The sequence below is a fragment of the Pleurodeles waltl genome, chromosome 3_1, assembly GCF_031143425.1.
Source record: "Pleurodeles waltl isolate 20211129_DDA chromosome 3_1, aPleWal1.hap1.20221129, whole genome shotgun sequence".
NCBI classification, from domain to species: domain Eukaryota; kingdom Metazoa; phylum Chordata; class Amphibia; order Caudata; family Salamandridae; genus Pleurodeles; species Pleurodeles waltl.
The window spans coordinates 1,296,844,047-1,296,865,006 of NC_090440.1; the positions used below are offsets into that span (position 1 = coordinate 1,296,844,047).

Consider the following 20,960-nt stretch of genomic DNA (forward strand, 5'->3'; position numbering starts at 1 on the left):
CAAATCGGTCAAGTAATTAAGACAACTGAGCAAACAGGAAGAGGCCGGATGCAATAGGCCAAAGGCAAAGGAGAAACTACTCCGTGTTGCTTGAAGACCATTAACGCTGTCCTTGGATGCCATCAGTTTACCATTGGTAAACACTTGGGGGGCAAAAATTGACTAGAAAAGTATGCAACTGAAGCTGCTGGAATTAGAGTAATCATGTCTAAATAACAGAGGCTCTTACAAAGAGAAAGGAGTGTAGTCCTGACAGCCATACTGCTGGAAGATACTTTGCAGTGACACTTTCCAACTCAGTATTACTGTACAGAGATGGTAGGGTGCATTTGGGTCCCCTTCTGTATGAGTTCTGAATGTATGAGCCATTTGAGAGTGTTTTGCATCAAAGTGAATGATTGTGGGGTAGTTACACCCGTGGAGGTGTTTACAGCATCACAAATATATGTTAATCCTCATACAGATGAGGATGTGATCTTCGTTTTTTTTTTTTTTTTTTACAGCAGTGACATTGCAAATTCTGCACTTGCTGATTGGGTCGGGATCCTTGCACAAACGACATGAGGAGTACAAGAGGGATTTGATTTATTTTAAAATACTAACACGTAGCACATGAAGGCGTCATGTTTCGTATTATGGAGACAAGCACTGGAAAATGCAACGTTGCACCAAAAGATTTGTTAACAGTTTGAAACCATGACGTAAATCCCACACCTCAGTTCACTAGTTTTAAAGCTGCTTGGTCACTGTATTGCACTTGCTTCTTCCCAATGTGATATTTTACTTTGACATTTACATAGGAAGGGCCAGACGTTCCCCAGGCAAGACAAGTAGTCCAACAGTGCAGAAAATTAGAATGGAGGGGATAATCTGGCCATCCATAGTCAGTTTGAGTCGAACTACAGTTGGAGCACAGGATCGATACAGGGAGAAAAAGGAACAAAAAAAGGAAAAAAATAAAAACACTTGTACAACAGTCCATAGTCTAATTTGAGGTTTGGGCGGAGGAGAACATTACATTGACAGCACGGAGGCAAGAATATTCCAACAGATCTGAGAGGACCACATTCAATAACATTGTTTGGGCTTAAGAGCGAGCCCTAGATGCCTGCCTGATGACCATTCATTATACACAATTCATTGAGAAAACTCTCAAAAGACTGTCAGTATTGGCTACACTTCAAACTGATCTGCTTTCCCAAAAAACTTTAAAGATGGCTAGTAGGCCTCTGATCAGGATAATTCTAAACAGTTCACTTGTTCGCTGAAAAGCCTTTAAAAGAGCACTGCCCAAATATGAAATCACTTCACATACTAAATATTTAAAGATGGCAGCCACAGCACACTTACACTCCAGCACATAATCCTCAAATGTATTCATGGGTTTATTCTATAAACGTATTTATAATCACAATCCTGTGCCTCTGGTGCATTGTACAACATTCAGAACATCACAAAGCAAGTTAAGATGGAAAACAATATAAAGGAGGGGAAAAGAAAACCGCAATAGGGGAGCAATAACTGACACAAGGTAACCAATAAAGTATCCACACAAATACAATTAAAAGTCCATCCAAAAATGCAGACGTAAAGTAGTGAGCTATTTAATAAAATGTGAAAGGTTTGAGTGAAGTATGAATGAGACAAAAAACCTGATATTAGCATGTGTTTGAGTCATAGGGAAACAATATTGTAATACCAGGAATTGACATTTTGGTATCTACACAAAACACACCTTTAGGTTAGTTTAGTCCTATCACCAATTAGATGTTTTCAAACAAGATAAAATGCATTTGTAAACAAATGCATCAAATTAACGCATACAAAATAGAACAGAATGCAGCAAAGGGGAAGTCATGGCAAAGAAAGTTAAATTTACGTAAGGCATCACTCTTTCCCACAAACATCCCAGTGAACTGTCTTGTGGTAAAGGTTTAAAATATGTATATATATATATATATATATATATATATATATATATATATTATTTTTTTTCTAAACATGCCAAAAAGACTCACAAGTAGAGTTATCAACGTCCAGACTAAAGATCACAAGGTCCTGGATGACAGAATGAGAATCAGAATTGATAGACTCAAATTAGTAGAGAACGCTAAACTGGAAAAGGCTAGATTGAGCCAATTTGTGTTTTCATATTCAGATTAGAAGAGAACATGACTGAAAGAAGAAAGTCTAAATCCAAGACTATACAGAGAAAGATTGGAACACACAAAAAAAAATAAAATTTTTTTTTTAAAAAACTCCTAATTTTTCATGGGTTTAATGAACAAGTTACTTACTTTCGGTAACGCCTTATCTGGTAGAGACACAGACTAGCTGCAGATTCCTTATCTTGTAACTCTCCCCAGGCACCAGACTGGATCTGGAAAAAGTTCCTTCAGCAGTACTTCTGCGCATCTGTAGAAAGTGTTGTGTGACTCTGGATTTGGTGTCAGAGACCATATAGTCCCTCCCTATGCACTGTCCGTTTCTTCGGTGACTCGAATCCACACAACAATGCAGAGCCACTATAGAAACGGACAATGGAATAGTGTATACACCAAAGAGGTGGATGAAATTTGATGTTGCAGCCACAAAATTGAAAAGCACAGCAAAAGAAAGCGCCAAAGCAAGACTGAAGCCAGAGAACAGTTTGCAGAGTAGGGAGGATAAGGAATCGGCAGCTAGTCTGGGTTTCTACCAGGTAAGGAGTTACCGAAGATAAATAACTTGTTCATCTGTTAGAGACAACTGGCTGCAGATTCCTCATCTTAGAATTAGATACCAAAGGAATATTAGCCCAGGAGGAGGGACTGTGAACATATCCTACCCCAGTTCTGCAATAAACAACCAGTCAACTAAAGTAGTAGTAGTAGATATGTGATATAGACATGGATGAGAAGTATATACCTCACACGAAAAGAGTGGACAATCAACAAAATATCAAAAAACGAGAGGGACTGGGAGAAGAATGGTCCAGTGTACAGTATACCAAAGCCAGAACCTATAGAAAAAAATGGTACACTGTTCCAAGACAAAGAGCATGTGTGGAAGAGGCATACCAGTATATTCAGGAGAGCCCTTAAGCATCTACTGGAATGCAGAGTATCATCATTGGGCAATCTCCTCGTTAGACTGGCACTGCAATGTCTGGCGGACCACCCCAATCAAGGTGGTGGTACTCAGATGATCTTCCAGCAGGTATAGATAAGTCTGCAGAGAATACTGACAAAAAGACTTAAGTGTAGGAGAGATGAGTGATTAAAATTGGCTCTGAGCCTTAGACCTCATTATTTATTAACTCAGGAGAAAAGGAACAGGCCAAGATTAAAAAAAGCACTAGAGGAGTAGACACAGGGAACAATGTCCCATTATACTCCAAGAAAGGAGATAAGGTAGAGTACCCTAATCCTAACAATAAGTGGTCAACATGTTTCGCGCCTTTGTGGTAAAAAATTGATCCCTTGGCGCTTCATCAGGACCTAGATAGTTACTTCTCCTAAAAAAGAAAAATAAGTGCTAAAAAGTCACTTACTGACCGAGGACTACTTGTCACCATGAATTGGTCAAATGGTCGCCCCTCCCAGGGTAGAGAAAAGGCATCTTAGGCACAAGTCAGTCTCAAACACAAGAAGAATTATTGGAACTTCTTGTGGTTCAGAGTTGAACCTACCCAGAGAAGCGTGCCGGGAGATGCATCAACAAAATATGCCAAGAAGATATGAAAAACAAGGGGGGGGGGGGGGGGCAAAATGGATGGCAATGAAAATGAATCTGTTGGTAGATAACAGATAAGAACATGAAGTGCCCCAAAGTAGGAGCCAAAGGAGTGAGGTGAAAAAGCGTCCCAATAGTTACTGTGATAGTACCAACAAGAAACCCATCAGGGGGTAACCCCAGAGGGGAAAAAAAAAAAAAAAAAGAAAAAAAAAAAAAAAAAAAAAAAAAAAAAAAAAAAACACGTGAAGCAATGCATATATGCTACTTGCATCAAGATGCATAGTCAAAACCTGCAGGAAGCTTAACACTGCAAGGGAGATTAACTGAACAGAGTAAGTCTCCAGGAACCACAAGGGGAAATATATGCAGAGACACGAAACAGAACTATGGGGCACAGAGTCAGTCGACAGAAGACAAAAAGGTTTGGCAGTGGCATGTTATAATGGTTAAATTAGGAGGACTGGAAAAACCTGCCAAGGTACCCATAGAGAGATAGACAAAGACATGGACATGTCCACACAGAAATTGTCCAGAGATATGCATAGGATCAGGACAACACAGTTGTTATAACCTAAAGGCACCAGGACACCACAGGAGGGATCTGGACTGTTGATCTGTAGGCATCTACAGCACCAAAGGCTCAAGACCTGAACCTTGAGTCACAGCTCCTGGTCGAATATAACTAGAAAGAAAAGAGTTTAACACGAGCAACACAAGAGGAAAAGAAGAAATACCACTTTAAAAATATGCAAATCACAGAAAAGGCATAAGCAAGCGCAATGACAATACAGCAAACAAAAGAAATGTTGAAGGAATAACTGAAGTAAAAACGGCAAAATCCCAGAGGGACAACCAGCATAGAAGAAAGTGATTCAAAATGTGGACTAAAATAATGTAATATTGTGAAAAATAAAGTATATGAAACCTCGTCCACCAGAATGGGATCTTGACACCAGACCTTTAGAAGCCAGCAAGGCCAAAAGGGAATAACCAACTCTAAAGAAAAATGACCTGACACAAGTGGAGTATAACCCTCATCTTTTGATGTGAGGGTCTGTGACCTTAACCATTAAGCCACTGCTAATAGCAAGGATGAAGCAATGCTAAGAGTGGAAGCCTCTATGTAAAATGCCTGCATTATGCGGCAAAGAAAGATGAAAAAGAAAGGGGTGGAGAGGAGGGCAAAAGGAGAGGAAATACACACAAAAATAAAAAAAAATTGAATCCCAAATGAGACGGGAACCAGAGGACAGGAACCCATAAACAAGTGGATGATGGCCCAGAGTAGGACCGGGGCACACGACAGGCACAATAACCGTATGAAAAGAATAGGGTTTAAGAACACCTGATGGGTGGGCTACACACATTCTTCATGCAAGCAGTGGAGCAAACGGGGGAGAGCCAAAGGTCGAACCAATTGTAGGATACAACCATTGCCCTGGTCATTGTGAATTCATGATCCAGGAACATGTCCACTGAACATTAGTTCTGTGCCCGATAGGAGAAGTACATACTCACATGGAAAATATAGAAATATGTATCTATATATACGCAGACACCGCAAGAAAGGGACTACCTTCATAACCCCCCCCCACCCCCCCGACGGCCCATTCATGTAAATTATAAGTAGTACATGACTGTTATTGGTTTGGGAAATATTGGCCGCAGTTTATTAAAATTGATTTACAACATTTTTGCCCTGCTTTTATGAGGGCCATAAATCATTCCGTCATCTCAGATGTACATGCAAATGGGGTCATGCGTTGTCACATCATTTTATCATCCATGAGGTAATGAGCCCCTAGGTTATGCTTACATTGTTAAGGTTTGTCATAACACACTGCATCTTAACAGCCCCCATAAATTTAATATCTGCAGGTTATCTGTCCATCAATAATTCACCACTAATCACTCTCACGTTTAGTCCCTTGTGTATCTTGCCCCTTGGCATTGGAGTTACTGCTTTTCTATATAGAAGGGTACTCATTTATTTTTTAGACTTAACTCGCTACCTTGTTTAGTTCTTGTATCCTGCTCTCTGGCGGACCCAGGCTGCGAGTGCCGTGTTTCGAGTACCTCCCTGACTGACTTACCCTGCCATGAGGCATCCCAAGGTAGGTAGCCCTGCTACCCCACTGTGCTGGATGTGGCCTTCGTTATTCTTTTGCTGTCCTTCTCTGCCACTCCACCTTTGGGTTACCGCCCAATAGGCAGCTCCCCAGTCATGATCCATCTAGTCGCAGCCCGCAAGCTGCAGTGCTGCCCATGTTTTTCCAGAACACCTCTGTCCTAGGGAAGACTGGTGTGTCCAGTCTTCTGCAAAGTATTCTGGTCTCTGCAAGTTGATTAGGCTGTGTCTGATGCTTTCCAAGCAGTTTTGTAAGCATAATATTTTCACTGAAACGTTAAGCTTTTTTCTTGATTTGTCTAAGGCCCCTGTAGAATTTGCCCCCTTCCACATCTGCCTGGGGATGATTTCTGACCAGATCAACATTGAATTGTGCAGACGTTTTGCAACCATTGTGAGGTTCCCCCTTATGCTTTCTAATAGGCCTGTCCCACCCTAGATGCACTATTGACACATCAGGCCCTGTGCGCTGCGTGGCTATGATCTCTTCTAGCCTTTCTTGAACATGTTCCCATTTCATGCCGGGAAACCGAACCATCCTACCCTTGTATGTTTTGGGCGTTGCTCCTTCATGAAAACTCTTTACCACCACCCGTTGATCTGACGTGGTGGTGTTTTTTCTCCAGTCCCCGGCTCAAGCATTCCCCATTCTCATGTTTAAAGAGTGGCCCGTGCCATTCTGGCCTCAGCTCTAAAAACTTCTGCATGCTACACACTGGGCAGACTTTGCGTTCGTCCAAGCGTCTCAGCAACACATTTGCCCCCTTCCCAAATTGGTAAATTTTTGATTTTAGCATTATTTGCCTGTGCCTTTGGCTTATCTGCACGTCTTGTCTTTGTATGCATGCGTTGAAGTTTCCTGCTTTGGAGGGGCAACTAGCTCGCTTATCCTAAATGCACCGAAAAATGCCAGCCTGAAAGCTGCTTTCAAAACAGCGCACTCAAAATTGTTCCAGCACAGGCGGTTGAGCACTCCCACAAGCTGTTTGAGTGTGTTAAAATCAAATGGGTGGTGCCGGTCCTTCATGGGCCCTTCCAGCCTGCGCCACCCCTTCATTGCTGCTCTTATGTAGTGTGAGTTGGTAGGATCTCTGCCTGTTACTTGCTAAAATGCGCCACTGCGGTTAGGTGCGCCTGTGCCCAGGTTTTTGATTTTTTCCTGAGAGAAATCTTTTCACTGCCATTTGTGCCTCATCATGGCACGTGTAATCTCTCAGGCCTGTGACCTCCTGTACTCATGCCGCTAGTGCTGCGTACCTTTTCACTGTCTTTGGTGCTAGGACATAAGCTACTAGTACTGATAGGTCCCCTCCACCAGCTCCCACAGGCTGGTGGGGAAGGTGTGCTCTCCCACTCTGCTCCTGGGGCTCTGGAATAGAGTGCATCTGCTTTACAGTTAATGCCTTGAACGTGTCTTGCTCTAATATCAAGATTTCCTGCCAGCTGCATTTTTACAATGTACCTCAGTAATTTTAACACTAGTGTGCACTGTGATAACCAGCAGTCGTAAACACGATCAATAAAGGGGTGTCTGACCACAGTGTGAGCTTCATATCTTTCAGCTGTTTATGCCTAATAGTTAATGCCACCATGATGGGGAATAATTCCAGAAGCCTGATGTTTCTTGTGAGGCCCAAGGCTGCCCACGTCTGAGGCCATTTTTTTGGCACACCATTTGTCTTTTAGTATGGCCCCAAAGCCTGTGCTCCCTGCTGTGACTGTATAGCTCCATCTGCTTTGCAGATACCCAGCCCTCTCTCCATATTAGCGTGCCATTAAAATCTACCAAGAAATCAAGCCAGGTTGCCAGGTCCTGTTTCACCCCTCCGTTTAATCTGATGTGGGGGTGTTTTTTCCTCCAGTCCCCTGGTTAAGTGTGAAATTCGCCTGGCGAAAACCCTTCGTGCTGGGATAACCCTTGCAGCAAAGTTCAGTTTTCCAATCAGCCCCTGTAGCTCACCCAGAGTCGCCTTCTGCTTGCCCAGTAGCCCCTTAATGTCCTTTCCCAGGTCCTCTACTTTATCCTGGGGAATGGCGGATGTGCCTGCTACTGAGTCCAGTTCGATACCCAGGAAAACTATCTTGGTGGTGGGGCCAGTGGTTTTTTCCTCTGCCAGCAGAACCCCTAGCTTAGCTGTTAGGTTTTGGAAAGCCTCCAGTAACTCCTGACATTCAGGTCCTCTTGGCTGCCCCACAAATAGAAAATAGTCTAGGTAGTGTAGTTTCTCCCCACTTAGGTGTTGCTTGTGCAGCGCCCATTTGATGAGCATGCTGAATTTTTCAAAGTATGCGCAAGATATGGAACACCCAATGGGCAGCACTTTGTCAAAATATGTTTTTCCTTCTAACTTGAAACCCAGGAGGTGGTAACTCTCCGGGTGTACGGGGAGTAGTCTGAAAGCGGACTAAGGGGGTGATTCTGACTATGGCGGACGGCGGAGGCCGTCCGCCATAGTACCGCCGCCAAATGACCGCACCGCGGTCAAAAGACCGCGGCGGCCATTCAGACATTTCCTCTGGGCCGGCGGGCGCTCTCCAAAAGAGCGCCCGCCGGCCCAGAGGAAATGCCCCTGCAACGAGGACGCCGGCTCAGAATTGAGCCGGCGTAGTTGCAGGGGTGCGACGGGTGCAGTTGCACCCGTCGCGTTTTTCAGTGTCTGCAAGGCAGACACTGAAATACTTTTCGGGGCCCTCTTACGGGGGCCCCTGCCGTGCCCATGCCATTGGCATGGGCACGGCAGGGGCCCCCAGGGGCCCCGCGGCACCCCCTACCGCCATCCTGTTCATGGCAGGTTTCCCGCCATGAACAGGATGGCGGTAGGGGCTGTCAGAATCCTCATGGCGGCGGAGCGCGCTCCGCCGCCATGAAGGATTCCCCCGAGCAGCGGTAAGTCGGCGGGAGCCCGCCGACTTGCCGCTTCTGACCGCTGCTGAACCGCTGCGGTCAGAATGCTCGTGGGAGCACCGCCAGCCTGTTGGCGGTGCTCCCGTGGTCGGTGGCCCTGGCGGCCACCGGCCGCCAGGGTCAGAATGACCCCCTAAGTCTGCCTTTGCCATTAAGGCACACCCCCCCCCCCCTTAGCGCGGACTATGTCAACCGCATCCTCAACCGATGCATACCTCAACGCGCAGTCGTCTGGATCAATGCCATCGTTCCCTGAATTGCCTTTGGGTAGGACAGGTGGTGGATTATCCTGAATTTACCTTGTTTTTTTTTTGGTACCACCACCAGTGGTGAGATACAAAGATGAGGGGTTCCAGTCCGGGCTGCCCCTTTTAAGCCCCTAGCCTTGCCCCAGGTGTGTGGGGGAAATTAAAAAAATATATATATATGCAGTGAAGCCCCACCACCACCCCCCTCACCACACACACACGGCCACAAAGTCTATTGCCTCCTCCTTCTGCTTCCTCCTGGGGCGAGGTGGGGGTGCCACGATGGGAGACCACTTCCGGTCCCCCACCATTGTTTGCGTGCCTCGTATGGCGCATATTATTACTCAAGGGCATTGGCGGGTTTTCCGCTCCAGCCCCTCGAGTGCCCTTCGGTTGCGGGCCTTTGCCTTGACCATACCAGAAGGTATGAAGGAGAATGAAAGGGCAAAATAAAAGTGTAAATAAGTGAAAACAAAGGTAAAACCAGGGCTCTATATGGGCAACATATTAGGCTCCTGACTTGAGTGAATAACAACCAGAAGAGGTATCCGGAGTACGAGAGGTACCCACATGTCCAACAGAAACAGACAATGGAAAATTGGCAGAAAAACATCTCCCAAAGTACCAATGTATTTTTTATTTATTTTTAACACAACACAGCAGTAGAATCCTTAGAGAGAAAATAAACCATACTGCTCCCATAGGAGCACCAAACAAGTTCCAAGAAAGGAACAAATAAGCAGGAGAGTGGCTAAAAGCCTAAACCAATTGCTCCAAAGAGCTGGGGCTCAACACAACTCCTCTAGAAAGCACATACTTTGTAGGCAACTCACCTATCAGCAGAGTACAACAGAAGACACCCCATTGAGAGGCATGAGACACAGGCCTGAAATAATAAAAAGCATTGGGGAAGCGGCGTAAAATGAACATGTAGGGCACTAGCTGGATTGAAACCCATGTACAGGGGTGGCCTGCTCCAACAGAGGAACTTAACCATGCCACTATGCAATAGCTCCATGACATAACACAAGAATAAAGGAAACCCTGGGGAGCAGGAACCCCAGATTGGGTGTGGCATGACAACAAGAACACACCACCACAATGGCGGTAGAAAAAGTTTGACTGGGGCAACAAGTTCAACTGCCTCTGAACAAGGAAATAAGCCTGGAAAAGACTCTGGATTATGAGGAGGATCTAAAACTAAGTCCCACTAGAAGCATCTCTGAAGCGGCATAAGGCCGAATTGGCATGAACGCAAACAAATGGTTGTGCCAGCAAAGGGCATATCAAGCAATGAAGCTCCTACAGCATGTGAAAAAAGTCATAAGAACGTAACCATGCCCTTCGACGCAGCTCTACTGAAGCCATAATCATTCCATCCCAATCTGTGGTATCCCTACCAAATCTAACACTTAACTTGGCAGATTGCTGACCATACCGTACAAAGGGCGTGAGAGCATTTCTAGCCGCGTCAGGCAGAGAAGGCAAAATACGCTCCACTGAGACCCACAAAACATGGGGGAAGCAAACATGGATACAAGAAATATTTGTGGGACACAAGGCCGAACTAGAAGAGGTGAAAATCCTCCAACCAGAAGCATCCAGCTACTCATCTTCTTACTCTGGTGGAACAGGAGGAATCTGCGTGAATCTGTTTGCAGCAAAAGCAGTTTGTACCACAAAACTATGCGTAGTTGGATGCCACCTGAGGCATGATAGATCTTCCAGAGCTGATCTGTGTATGCGGGATAGAGCCGTCCACAGGGGGGACCAGAAACTGGTTGGGTTCAAACTCCCAAGAGGATATCACAAAGAGACTCACAATAAGGGAGGACCGGCTCCATAGAAGACTGGTCAGGATGTAAGACATCAAGCAAAGAATCCATAGGTAACTGCGCAGTAGGAAGCTGTAAATGCAAAACGTCCGATGCACGCTTTGACATGTCTGCCTGAGCAGAACTAGCCTCTGAAGCCAACCCAGAAGATGAGAAGGCTGGAAGCCAGCAAAGAATCAAGACAGCTCGCATTGACAAAGTCAAGCAACCAATCTGATAGATTAAGCAGAATGGTTCCGGAATGTGGAGTTGGAGAATGAAACCCAGGCCCTTCTGAAGGAAGGCCTATAGGGTGGGCCTCAGAAAGCACCAACTGAGGAATATCAGATGCCAACAGTGCTGCTCCCGGCTTTGGAGTTAGTAGATGCAGAGAGGGAGAAACCTGGACCTCAGAAGGGGCATCATCTGATTCCAGATATACAGCAAAAGAGGGCGTTGAGCGAAGTCGCAGGCGCCCTCACTGCCAAAGTCTGTCTAAAGTGAGGAAACTAGCACAGACAATGGGAGGCTTTGTATCAGCGTCGATGAGACTCCAGAGTTGGAGTAGAGGAGCTCAACACATAATGTGGATGGAGCCACTAGTGGGGACCCCGTTGGGGCACCCATCGCCTCCTTAGGGCGAGAAAATGCTCCAGAGGGAGGAGCAGACCCAAAAAACAGCATGCAAGGATGAAGAATAGTCCAGCATCTGGGCCAGAGTTGCCCCAGAGTGGGGATAAGGCAGGAGGGCGGGGTTGACTCCTGCGCAAACTCGTCCTCCGATGATCTGGGGGAGCTGCGCAGGGATGGTGAAACCAGGAGGACGCAACTTCAACTGTGAGCAACGCTTACCTTGAGACGTCAAAGGAACCATACACGATCGACTCCTAGAATGGTCTCTGAGATTAGAAGTGGAAGTTGAAGGACTATGACGCCTACGAGTGTCCTGCAGAGACTGACACCCGCGCCATCAGAAGCTTCACATGCCGCTCTCAAAATTAGGCCTCAACTGTTGACAGGCATCACAGTTGTAGGGTATCGTGGTGAATGTCTACGCACCACATGCAAACAGATTGAGGGTCAGTGATCGACATTTGACAAGCACAGGACCCACAAGGCTTAAAGCCAGTAGGCATAAACACTGTTCCAGTGATAAAAAAAACACGTAGAAAGGGAGGGTCAAAAAACAAAACAAAAATAAAAGCCAGAGGAAACTGCTTCTCTGGATCCGTGCAGAAACGCGGAAAAGAAGAAACTGACATCAGCGTGTTGGGGACAGACTATATGGACTGTCATCATATCCAGAGGATGACATCAATACAGAGTCCCACGACACCCTCTACCGACGTGCAGAGGTAATGCTGAAGAAGAAATTTCCAGATACATTCTGGCACCTGGGGAGAATTCTAGGATAAGGAATCTACGGCTGGTTGTCTCGATCAGATACTAAACAATACAATGCAATGGACAAAAAGTGAGCCTGGAGGCAATACCTCATACACCTGCAAAATCCAGCACAGACAAGTCTCAAGCTCCCAGACACAGCACAAGCCTTTTGATCACAACCATACAGCCTCTGGACGCCTTCCGGAAAACACAGTCTGTGTCATGAATGTGTTTGCTGACCCTCCTTCTGAAGATCTGCAGTTTCCCTCAGTCCTTTTTGGGAGAGCACAGATGGGGACATGGGGAATTTGACAGCATCTCTTGGCATGCTCTAGACAACCTGGGCAGGGAATCCGGTCATAGTTGCAGTTGGATTGCCCTTTATTGTGCTCTCCTTGTGATTAAAGGCTCACATTCTTTATCCCTAAACACACCATAAATCATTAATTTGTCAGAAAGCTTTGCAAGCACACTTATTCCATAGTGGTCACTTCTGTATTACAATAGGCGGTTGTTTCATTAAACAATGATTTTTCATGTCCTGTTATGATCACTAAGATAAAGTGTTTAATGAAGCAATGTGAACAACGTAATAATTGTATACTTTGTCCAAAAAGCACAAACCACTCTAATTTATTTCCCAATAAATGCAGGTGAACGACTTTTAATTACATAACATACTTACTACACATATTGCTATCCCCATTATCTCGTTTCTGATTGAGAGGAGACCGGTTCTGCTCCGGTTCTTGGCACACATATATGGTTAGTTTTGGTCTCACACTTCTGTAATCATAAAAATGTTACATGTTATAATATTGATTGAGCAATAAACATAGAAGGGAAAAACTTGCATATGCAACTAACCTTCCTTTGATGGCATTATAAAGTCTTATCCCATCAGCAGGCCCACAAACTTGAATAAAATCATCTTTTGACATCTTTAGTAAGTCAGCACCTAAAAAAGTAAATGATTAAGCTTTTAGAGAGGAAATGTAGAGAATAATCTTTAAGAGTATCACATATTCAGCAAGACAGTCTGCAGAAGATTCATTGGCAGAATGCATGGCGTGTGCAAAAGTTGGCATTAAAAAAAATGTAGTTTGGGCTTGGAGCATTTTTTGCTAACTCAATATTGCAATTCGGCTTTAAAAACACAATTATATATATATATATATATATATATCTTATGGCAGTCCAATAGTAAATAAATCAAACCTGTTAGGTTGCCTTTCGAAATAGATGGTTTGTACATTTGCGATCTAACTAGGACTCATTTGTTTAAACTGGGAGCCTCAATTGTGTGGTTTACTTCTTGTAGTTCAAAGCTTCCTCCCGAAGGGTGAGGCGTAAAAAGTTTGAGGACTGCAAATCATATATCAATGAAGGGGTTAAAACATGGACTTATTGACTACCATACAGCCATAAAACAAAAAATTAGTTTTCTTGAACCTCGAATTTCAATATTATTGGTTACCTAATAACATTTTTGATCCTATTAAACTGCCTTGACATCCACAAATAAGACCATATAGACACCTAAAATAGGCAAAAAATATTCTACACAGTGCATTCAACATACTCACAATAAATATAGTTAAACATACTACAGGAACCCATGGATAAAAATTACTTTAACAAACTAAGGTAGTATCTTAAGCTTGAATAATTGGGCACTGCTAGAATGCTTTCTAGAAAAAAAACATCCCCTTCTGGCTTTTGTTTGGAGGGAAGCCGTCCTGAAAGTTAGTAACAAGTATTTACTTTGGCTATCCCACATGCCGGGGCAAAGACAAAATATGCCCTAAGATTTCATTTAAATTGTTAGGAAGACTTACAGGTAGGACTAGGACGGTTAATATTCCAGGAACCCTTAAACTGCTTCAGGAGGATATACAGAAGATATAATCTCAAAAATTGTTTAGTTGCAGCTTCCTGGTTTAAATCAATGAAGTCCTGTCTGAGCACAAAGTGAGGTTCCTAAAGATACTCTGCGGGTTTATATCTGGATAGTTTAATCAGGTCGACTCCAGTGAACCTTTGCCAGTGACATATTTAAGATTAGGTTTCAGCATTTTCAGTAGATCTTCTATAGATGGTAAATTATGTTTGTTTAATGAAGCACCAATGTCACTACCCAAGGAAACCGTGTCAATTTATCATAAATGTATTATGATTATTTACACACTTCGCATTGAGTGCAAGCGAAGCATAAGACAGAGCTGGAAGAGGATTTAGAGCATTATTTATTGGACTAAGCACCTGGCCACCAGGATCTGGGTGTACTGTAGAATATGGCTGTGGGGCCTTATCGTTCAGTGCACTCTCATAGTCTTGTGTCCAGTCCGGTATATTTACTTAGTGGCTGCAAGCGGTAAAGTTTAGCAAAGTAACAATGCGTCAAACATTTAACACCAAAAATGAAATAGGAAAGCAACAACACATGAAAGAAAGACCACATTAGTTTATAAAAATATATTATGTTTATGAATTTTCAGAGACTTTGAACAAAATCCAGACGGTTTCAGAGATACAGATGTTTAAAGATATTCACTTTCAAATGCAACCGCAAACAGGCATTGGTCAACAAAAACTTTGGAAACTTTTCAAAAGTTTGAAACAGTGAGGTTGGCTACTCCGGCCCAGGGTGGCAGACCAATTCTGAAGGACAGAGGTCTAAGGGGTCAGTTACCTGCCCACCAGAGCATTTTTAAAGCAAAATCTGTACTTTACAGGACAACTACCAGAGACGTCAATTGAGTGGTCTTCATGCTGAGGGTTGCAGGCAAAGGATCCTCAGAGTGCTCCTGTTGTGGTGAGGACGATGAGGGCATCTTTGTGGTTACTCCTTGGTCCACAGGTGAACTTGACCACATAGATTGGGGTCCCTCAAAGTCCTCTATGTTGTAGCAGGCCAGTTGAAGCTGGGCGACTGGTCAGTCTGCACTGTGGTTAGGGCAAAATCCTTAGGTGGGGAATAGTGTCCATTGGAAGCAATGATACGGACTTTGATAGCACTCCCAGGTGAGGCAGACTCATGTGCGAGTAAGTCTATCACAGATTTGTCCTCTTTTTTGCCCAGCAACTGGTAGCAGCAAACCTTATGTGGTGGCTAACAACTTAGTGATTTGGGCAACTTCCTTTCTGGTGTCCTGGAGATCAGCCAACTGATCCTTTGAGTCTCTGCTGTTGTTGGATGTTGGGAATCACGTTTGCCCTGAGCCAGGAGTCACAGGCCCAGACCAATCTTTGCTAGCCCAAAGTGCAGCCGGTGCAGTCCTTACAAGCATGCAGCCTCTGTGTGAGTCCAAGGGCAGCTGGGCAGTCCTTTAGTCCACTCTCCAATTCCACAGTGATCAGAGGGTCAGAGTGCTAGAGGTGCCATATTTATCCCAGGAAAGTGCCCTGAGGGGGACCACGTGGTCACTAGCCACTGGGTCCCATCCTACTTATTGATGAAGTTCCTGTGATGAGTGTCATCTGGCTATCCCAGAGTGCCACATGTGCCCTTTCAAGATGGCACAACCCTCCCTCGGTCACTAAGAGCTTGGTAGCCCACCCGAGAGGTGTGTCTACACACCCATGCTAAAACCTGTTTGGTGGCAAGGCTTCCCTCCTAGAAAGAGTCTCTACTTTGTCTACAGCAGTCATCCTGCTAAGGGGTGTTGGCACCACCTCCCTCTCAAAGGCTGCTTTATCTTTGAAGCTCGTCTTTTGGGCTAACACCCTGAGAAGCCATCCTGAGGGAGATGACACCTCTTTGGCAACTGCCTGTGTTCCTGTGCTGGGGTCCCCTGTGTCTCCCCTGGCAGTCCGAAACCTGTTGGTGTGCCAGGGATTTCATGAGGCCGATGGGCTAGTCGGAGCACACAGTGGCAAACCTCTAAAAGGGGCATACTTTTAATAGTGGTATTAAATTTGACATAGTCATCAGGTCGCGTTTAAAGCCACAATAAGATACCTTACATGACCCAGTTTGCTAGTCCCATTCAGCGTTAGCCGGGTTGGGATGCCAACCAACTGTTAACTAGTTGGGCTACTAACTTTATTCACACCAAAATGACAATTTGTAAGTGTTGCTGTTAAGACATGTCAAAAATATAATGCTTACTAAAAAAAAAAAAAAAAAAAAAAAAAGCGCACTGCCATAGCGCTCTACAGGCCTTCCCAAGGGAAGACTTGCATATAGTTTTAAGGGATATTGTGGTTTTGCCATGGGAGTGAATGGTAAAGTCGAATTGGCAGTGAAAACACTCTTTTCAATCTGCTGTGGCAGGTTGGGGCCATTTTGTATCTGGTCACAAACAGTGCTGCAGCCCTGATGGGACAATCTGCCTTACATGCCCTGGGTATCCAGGTGCCATAAACTGGGGACTTAAGTCAATACTTGCCAATTGGTTGTATCCAATTGGACATACAATTTATCCAGGGTCGGAATACTGGCACTGAGGTCCGGTTAGCAGGCCTCAGTGCACTCAGTCGAAAAACCAGCAGCATCAGTCTAAAAAATGTAGGGGGTGAACGTGAGAAAAGTAGTGTTTCCCTACAATTGTGCAATCCTTTAGACCTTTAGCTAGCATGAAAGATTTAGAGACTTTTGTTTTTCCAGGCGTAGCAACACAGACAGCTTCCTATTGAATTTCCTCATCTGCTTTCAGAAGGAGAGAATTTGACTGATATTGACAGATGATTGGTTTAACTGATTAAATTCCTTTAGGACGGTAAGCCAATTCTGGTGATTTGTTGACATTAGTGAGCACATGGCAAGGTCATCGGCATATGCTAGATTTCGGACCAAGCAATTTCCCAGTTTTGCAGCAAGTAAGGTGGGTTTATGGATGTAGAAACCCATGTCTGAGGTCCAAAAAAATAAATAAAAAACGTGAGGCTAAGACACAGCCTTGCTTGAGTCAGTTATCAGTTTTGACCTTAGGCCAGATACCAGATGTTCCTCCCAATCTGATATATAACCAGATATTTGAATGAAGTAACATGATCAAATGCAGCAGTGCACGGTTGATGATGAATGTCATAAGTTTAGATCATAGTCAATTTCTATTTACTTTATCCTTTGACAAAAGTGGCAGAATAGTCTGCAAAGCAGACATTTGGAGATCTTCCTTGTTCTAACGCCTTGCCAATAAGAATTATTGCCACTGTATTATCAAGCATACAGGCCTGAAGTCAGTTTGGTCAATTGCAAAAAGGCATTTGCCGGTGTTTGTTAGAGTAGACAGTATGTGTTTGGCAAATAGTTTCATTGTGCATCCAAAGGGGCTAGCAGACAAAAGTTGGTGGCATTGCGGCTGGGGCCTTTATTGTGGAGAGGCTAAATAATAACCCTCTGGCAAGAATCAAGGACCTGACAAGAGGACAAGACAAAGTCAAACTGGCTTTAACTTCAAGCTCCACAATGGTGGTTCATGTTTCCATGGGGCCATCAGAATCCAAATAGGACCTGCAGACTGGAGAATTCTTCCATTGCATACTAAATGGCACTATTGTCTTCTCTGTAATTTTCATACCAATGTGAACATATGAAATGTAATTGCCCTGTTGTGGAAGTTTGACTGGAGAAGTAAGCCTTCAAGTCCATTTCCTAAGCACCAAAGTGAATATATAGTAAACTGTTGCTTTTCGTTTGTGAGGCACTGGAGCACTTCACTTTTCTGTAGCACATAACTTATTACATTACAATTTTGTTGACTGCATTACATTGGTTATTTGTTTATACTAAACATCGTTGGACATGTCTTAACTCTTTCTTTTTTTTTCCCCCCTCAATTGTACTGATGTGCTTTTTTGATTTTCAAAGCTCTTTTGTGGGACATCTGTCTTGGAGTCTTACCCTTATTACAAATTACCTTGTACTGGCTGTCTTTTTCTCGGCTATCAAACTATTTACACAGCTCCCAAAGATGGTTCCCCCCCCCCCCCCCCAACGAATACATACGGCATAAGGCATATTTAAAAAAAAAAAAAAAAGTGTGGGGGGGGGGGGGGTGTGACCCGATACAATTCAAAAACAGTTTCCGTCCTCTGCACCCACCTCATATGCTCCACCACTACCAGGTTACAGTTCAGTGCCAAGATGGCAACTCTACAGTGGGCATTTCTTTTAGTTTTCTAAGCTATGCCAAAGCTTAAACCTAAAAGCTCATCAGTCCCTGTAGACAAATTAACTTGTCTGTCAGATGATGGAAGACCTTTATTGAAAAATAAACTTACCTGAGAAACTGGAGAACAGCCGGCAGTACTGTGGGAAGCGATTGCGTTGAAGCCACTGCTGGGCATCCAGGATGCTGGCAGAGGGGAGGAGGTGCTACATGGCAAAAAGAATTAAAAAGTCTTGATAAACTTTTCACCAGTCTCCTAAAAGAGAAAAGCATGATATTAACATCATCCCTCACATACTTACATCACTGCTTCTGCTGGGAAGCGGAGGATCCACTTGATGGGTTGGTGAACTGTTTCTAAGACAGAAAAAGAAAAAAAAAAGTAAAGTAAGAAAAAAGAAAAAAAAAAAAAAAAAAAAAAAAAAATTAAAAAGAAATGTACTTGAACGGTTTATTCTTTTTTGGCATGGGCACTGTAAGGAAATTAAGTCGATCCCTTGCTTGGGCGTCATTTAGTAACCAGCCAAATTGTGTCTGCCAAGTTGCTTTGACATTCAGCGGTCTTTATAATCTAGCACATTGTCAATGTAAGCTGATCCATGGCAGTCCAGCTCATAGATTTCAAAAGGAATGAAATGCATTTGCTAGAAAAGCAGAAACAAACTTCAAAATACTTGATAAACAGGATGAAAGTAAAGCTGGGCAAATGTCAGCTTGCAACAAATCACTAGCAAGCAGGAAACCGAAGGGCAAGTTCAGTAAATAAAACAAACAGTTCTACTAGGATGACCAACTCATTACATGTCATGTGGGCCATTGTTTTTTGCTGAAAGTGATGCAGAGGAAACAAAATAGGCAGACAAAGGAGGTGCTACCCATAGTAAGGGATGGGCTGTAGAGGTCTTGCAATGTGGAGTTGTTTTAGGCAGATGAGTGGCATAAGTGAGAAACAAAATGGAGGCACCAGGGATCCTGCCCATCTTGAAGATGCAGTAGTCCCACTAGTTCAGGACAAGCAAACCAAAACCGCATCTTACAGAATGCGGTAGGTTGTCACATGAAAGCCCAGGACTGGAACTTAAAAATATTAGATGCAAGGACCATAAAAGTTCCAAGGACTATGCATTTTGGGAAATGTTTTTGCCGTTGCTCTAGTCAAACCGTTAATTCACAAAACCGATGTGTCAAATGCGGTGTTGCAATCCTTAAACATGCAAACGTATAGGTTCTGCACCAGTCCCTGTACGGTCAAAAATTTGACCGGAGGATAACAGGAATGCTTAAACTCCCATCCCACTGCCAAGAAATCGTCAGGGTGAAAGAAAAAAAAAAAAAAAAAAAAAACAAGGATGGACAGACAAACTGGTCCCTAAGCAAAGTGAGCATTAAGCACTTTACTACTGAGCGCCACATTTGCTACTTGCCGGTGACACCCGAGTACCCCACCCTGCCTCCACTATAATTGGTTTGATTATTGCATTTTATTGCCCTTGCACGAGACGGCATAATTAACTTTGAAGTAAATAGCTGGAAACAAGCTCACATGCTGGTAAAACGTACTGGTACGTATTTACACGAAGTGGTATACAGACTTCTCTTGCCCATGTGAATTCCTCCGATCTCCTGAAATTTCTGGCTTTTACTGTATATTCTGGAAGTACTCCTGATATGCCACATCTTTCGCATAGACCAGGCCCTCTCAAACATTGGATACTACGCATTTAAATAACATTAAATGTTTGGACAGTATCCCATACTTAGTGTCTCAAGAGTGCATGCGGCATGAAGTTGACTAATAAAAGTAGTTACTTGGGTGCTCGAGAGGTTAGCTCAAAACTTCATTCCCTTCACGTCTCAAGTTCAAAACACCTTCTGCATTTGACTACGGACAAAAGTGTTTTTTAATAAATGGAGAATAAAACAGTTAATTATGAACTGCCCCATATTGTTAACTTGGCTCCTGTGAAACAACCAGGAAGGGAGAAGGTGGTCTCCTGAAACATGCAGTATTAGTGATTGTGTGATATGGGTGGTGAGTGAACTTTGGGGAAACAAAGAAGTTGGGACACAAAATGAAATGCCCTTGAATGGCTGATCATGAAGTTGTGTTGAAAGTAATCAGTTTAGAAGCAGTGCACAAGAGTCCCATTCTTCATACAAAATTTGAGTACTTTCAATACAGATCAGTCTAGTTCGAAGTGACACCCTTTCGGAAAGCTTTACCACTATGGTATCTGCACATCACATGGCACATTCCACTAGAAAATCTTTTGTAGGCAATGACATTTCTTGGAGTTTTATATCAACAACAATAAATACCAAACAGATTAATTTAAACAGGAAGAATACATTGTAAAGTAATGTTAAATGAAGTTCCGTTTGTGTGCTGGCTTGAGGCACGACTTGGTACCTACATCATAAGGGAAAACATTGGTTTTGAAACCCTATAATCCATGTTCTGTCTCACAGTGACAATCCACCTGCCCCAGGCCTCTGAGCCAGAAATATGTGAGGGTGGAATTCTGGTGACACTCCTAACACACCACACTCCATCTCCTCTTTTGGGCATGTAATCGCGTGGACCCAGAAACGTGGGCTATGCCGATACAAATGCTTTCACAGCGTTGCTGCTAGTACAGCAGTATC

General features: G+C 43.8%; 1 protein-coding gene across 2 annotated transcripts in view; it reads right to left on the reverse strand.

Moving 5' to 3' along the window:
- Positions 1–20,960, reverse strand: part of TFCP2L1 (transcription factor CP2 like 1) — a 71,020-nt gene that overhangs the window by 7,291 nt on the left and 42,769 nt on the right. For both annotated transcript variants that reach the window (XM_069224624.1, XM_069224625.1), the window contains 4 exons: positions 18,617–18,671; positions 18,427–18,520; positions 13,066–13,156; positions 12,884–12,984 (listed from right to left, as the gene is read on the reverse strand). In XM_069224624.1, the coding sequence (XP_069080725.1) occupies positions 12,884–12,984; positions 13,066–13,156; positions 18,427–18,520; positions 18,617–18,671 (341 nt within the window). The remainder of the gene's footprint in view (positions 1–12,883; positions 12,985–13,065; positions 13,157–18,426; positions 18,521–18,616; positions 18,672–20,960) is intronic.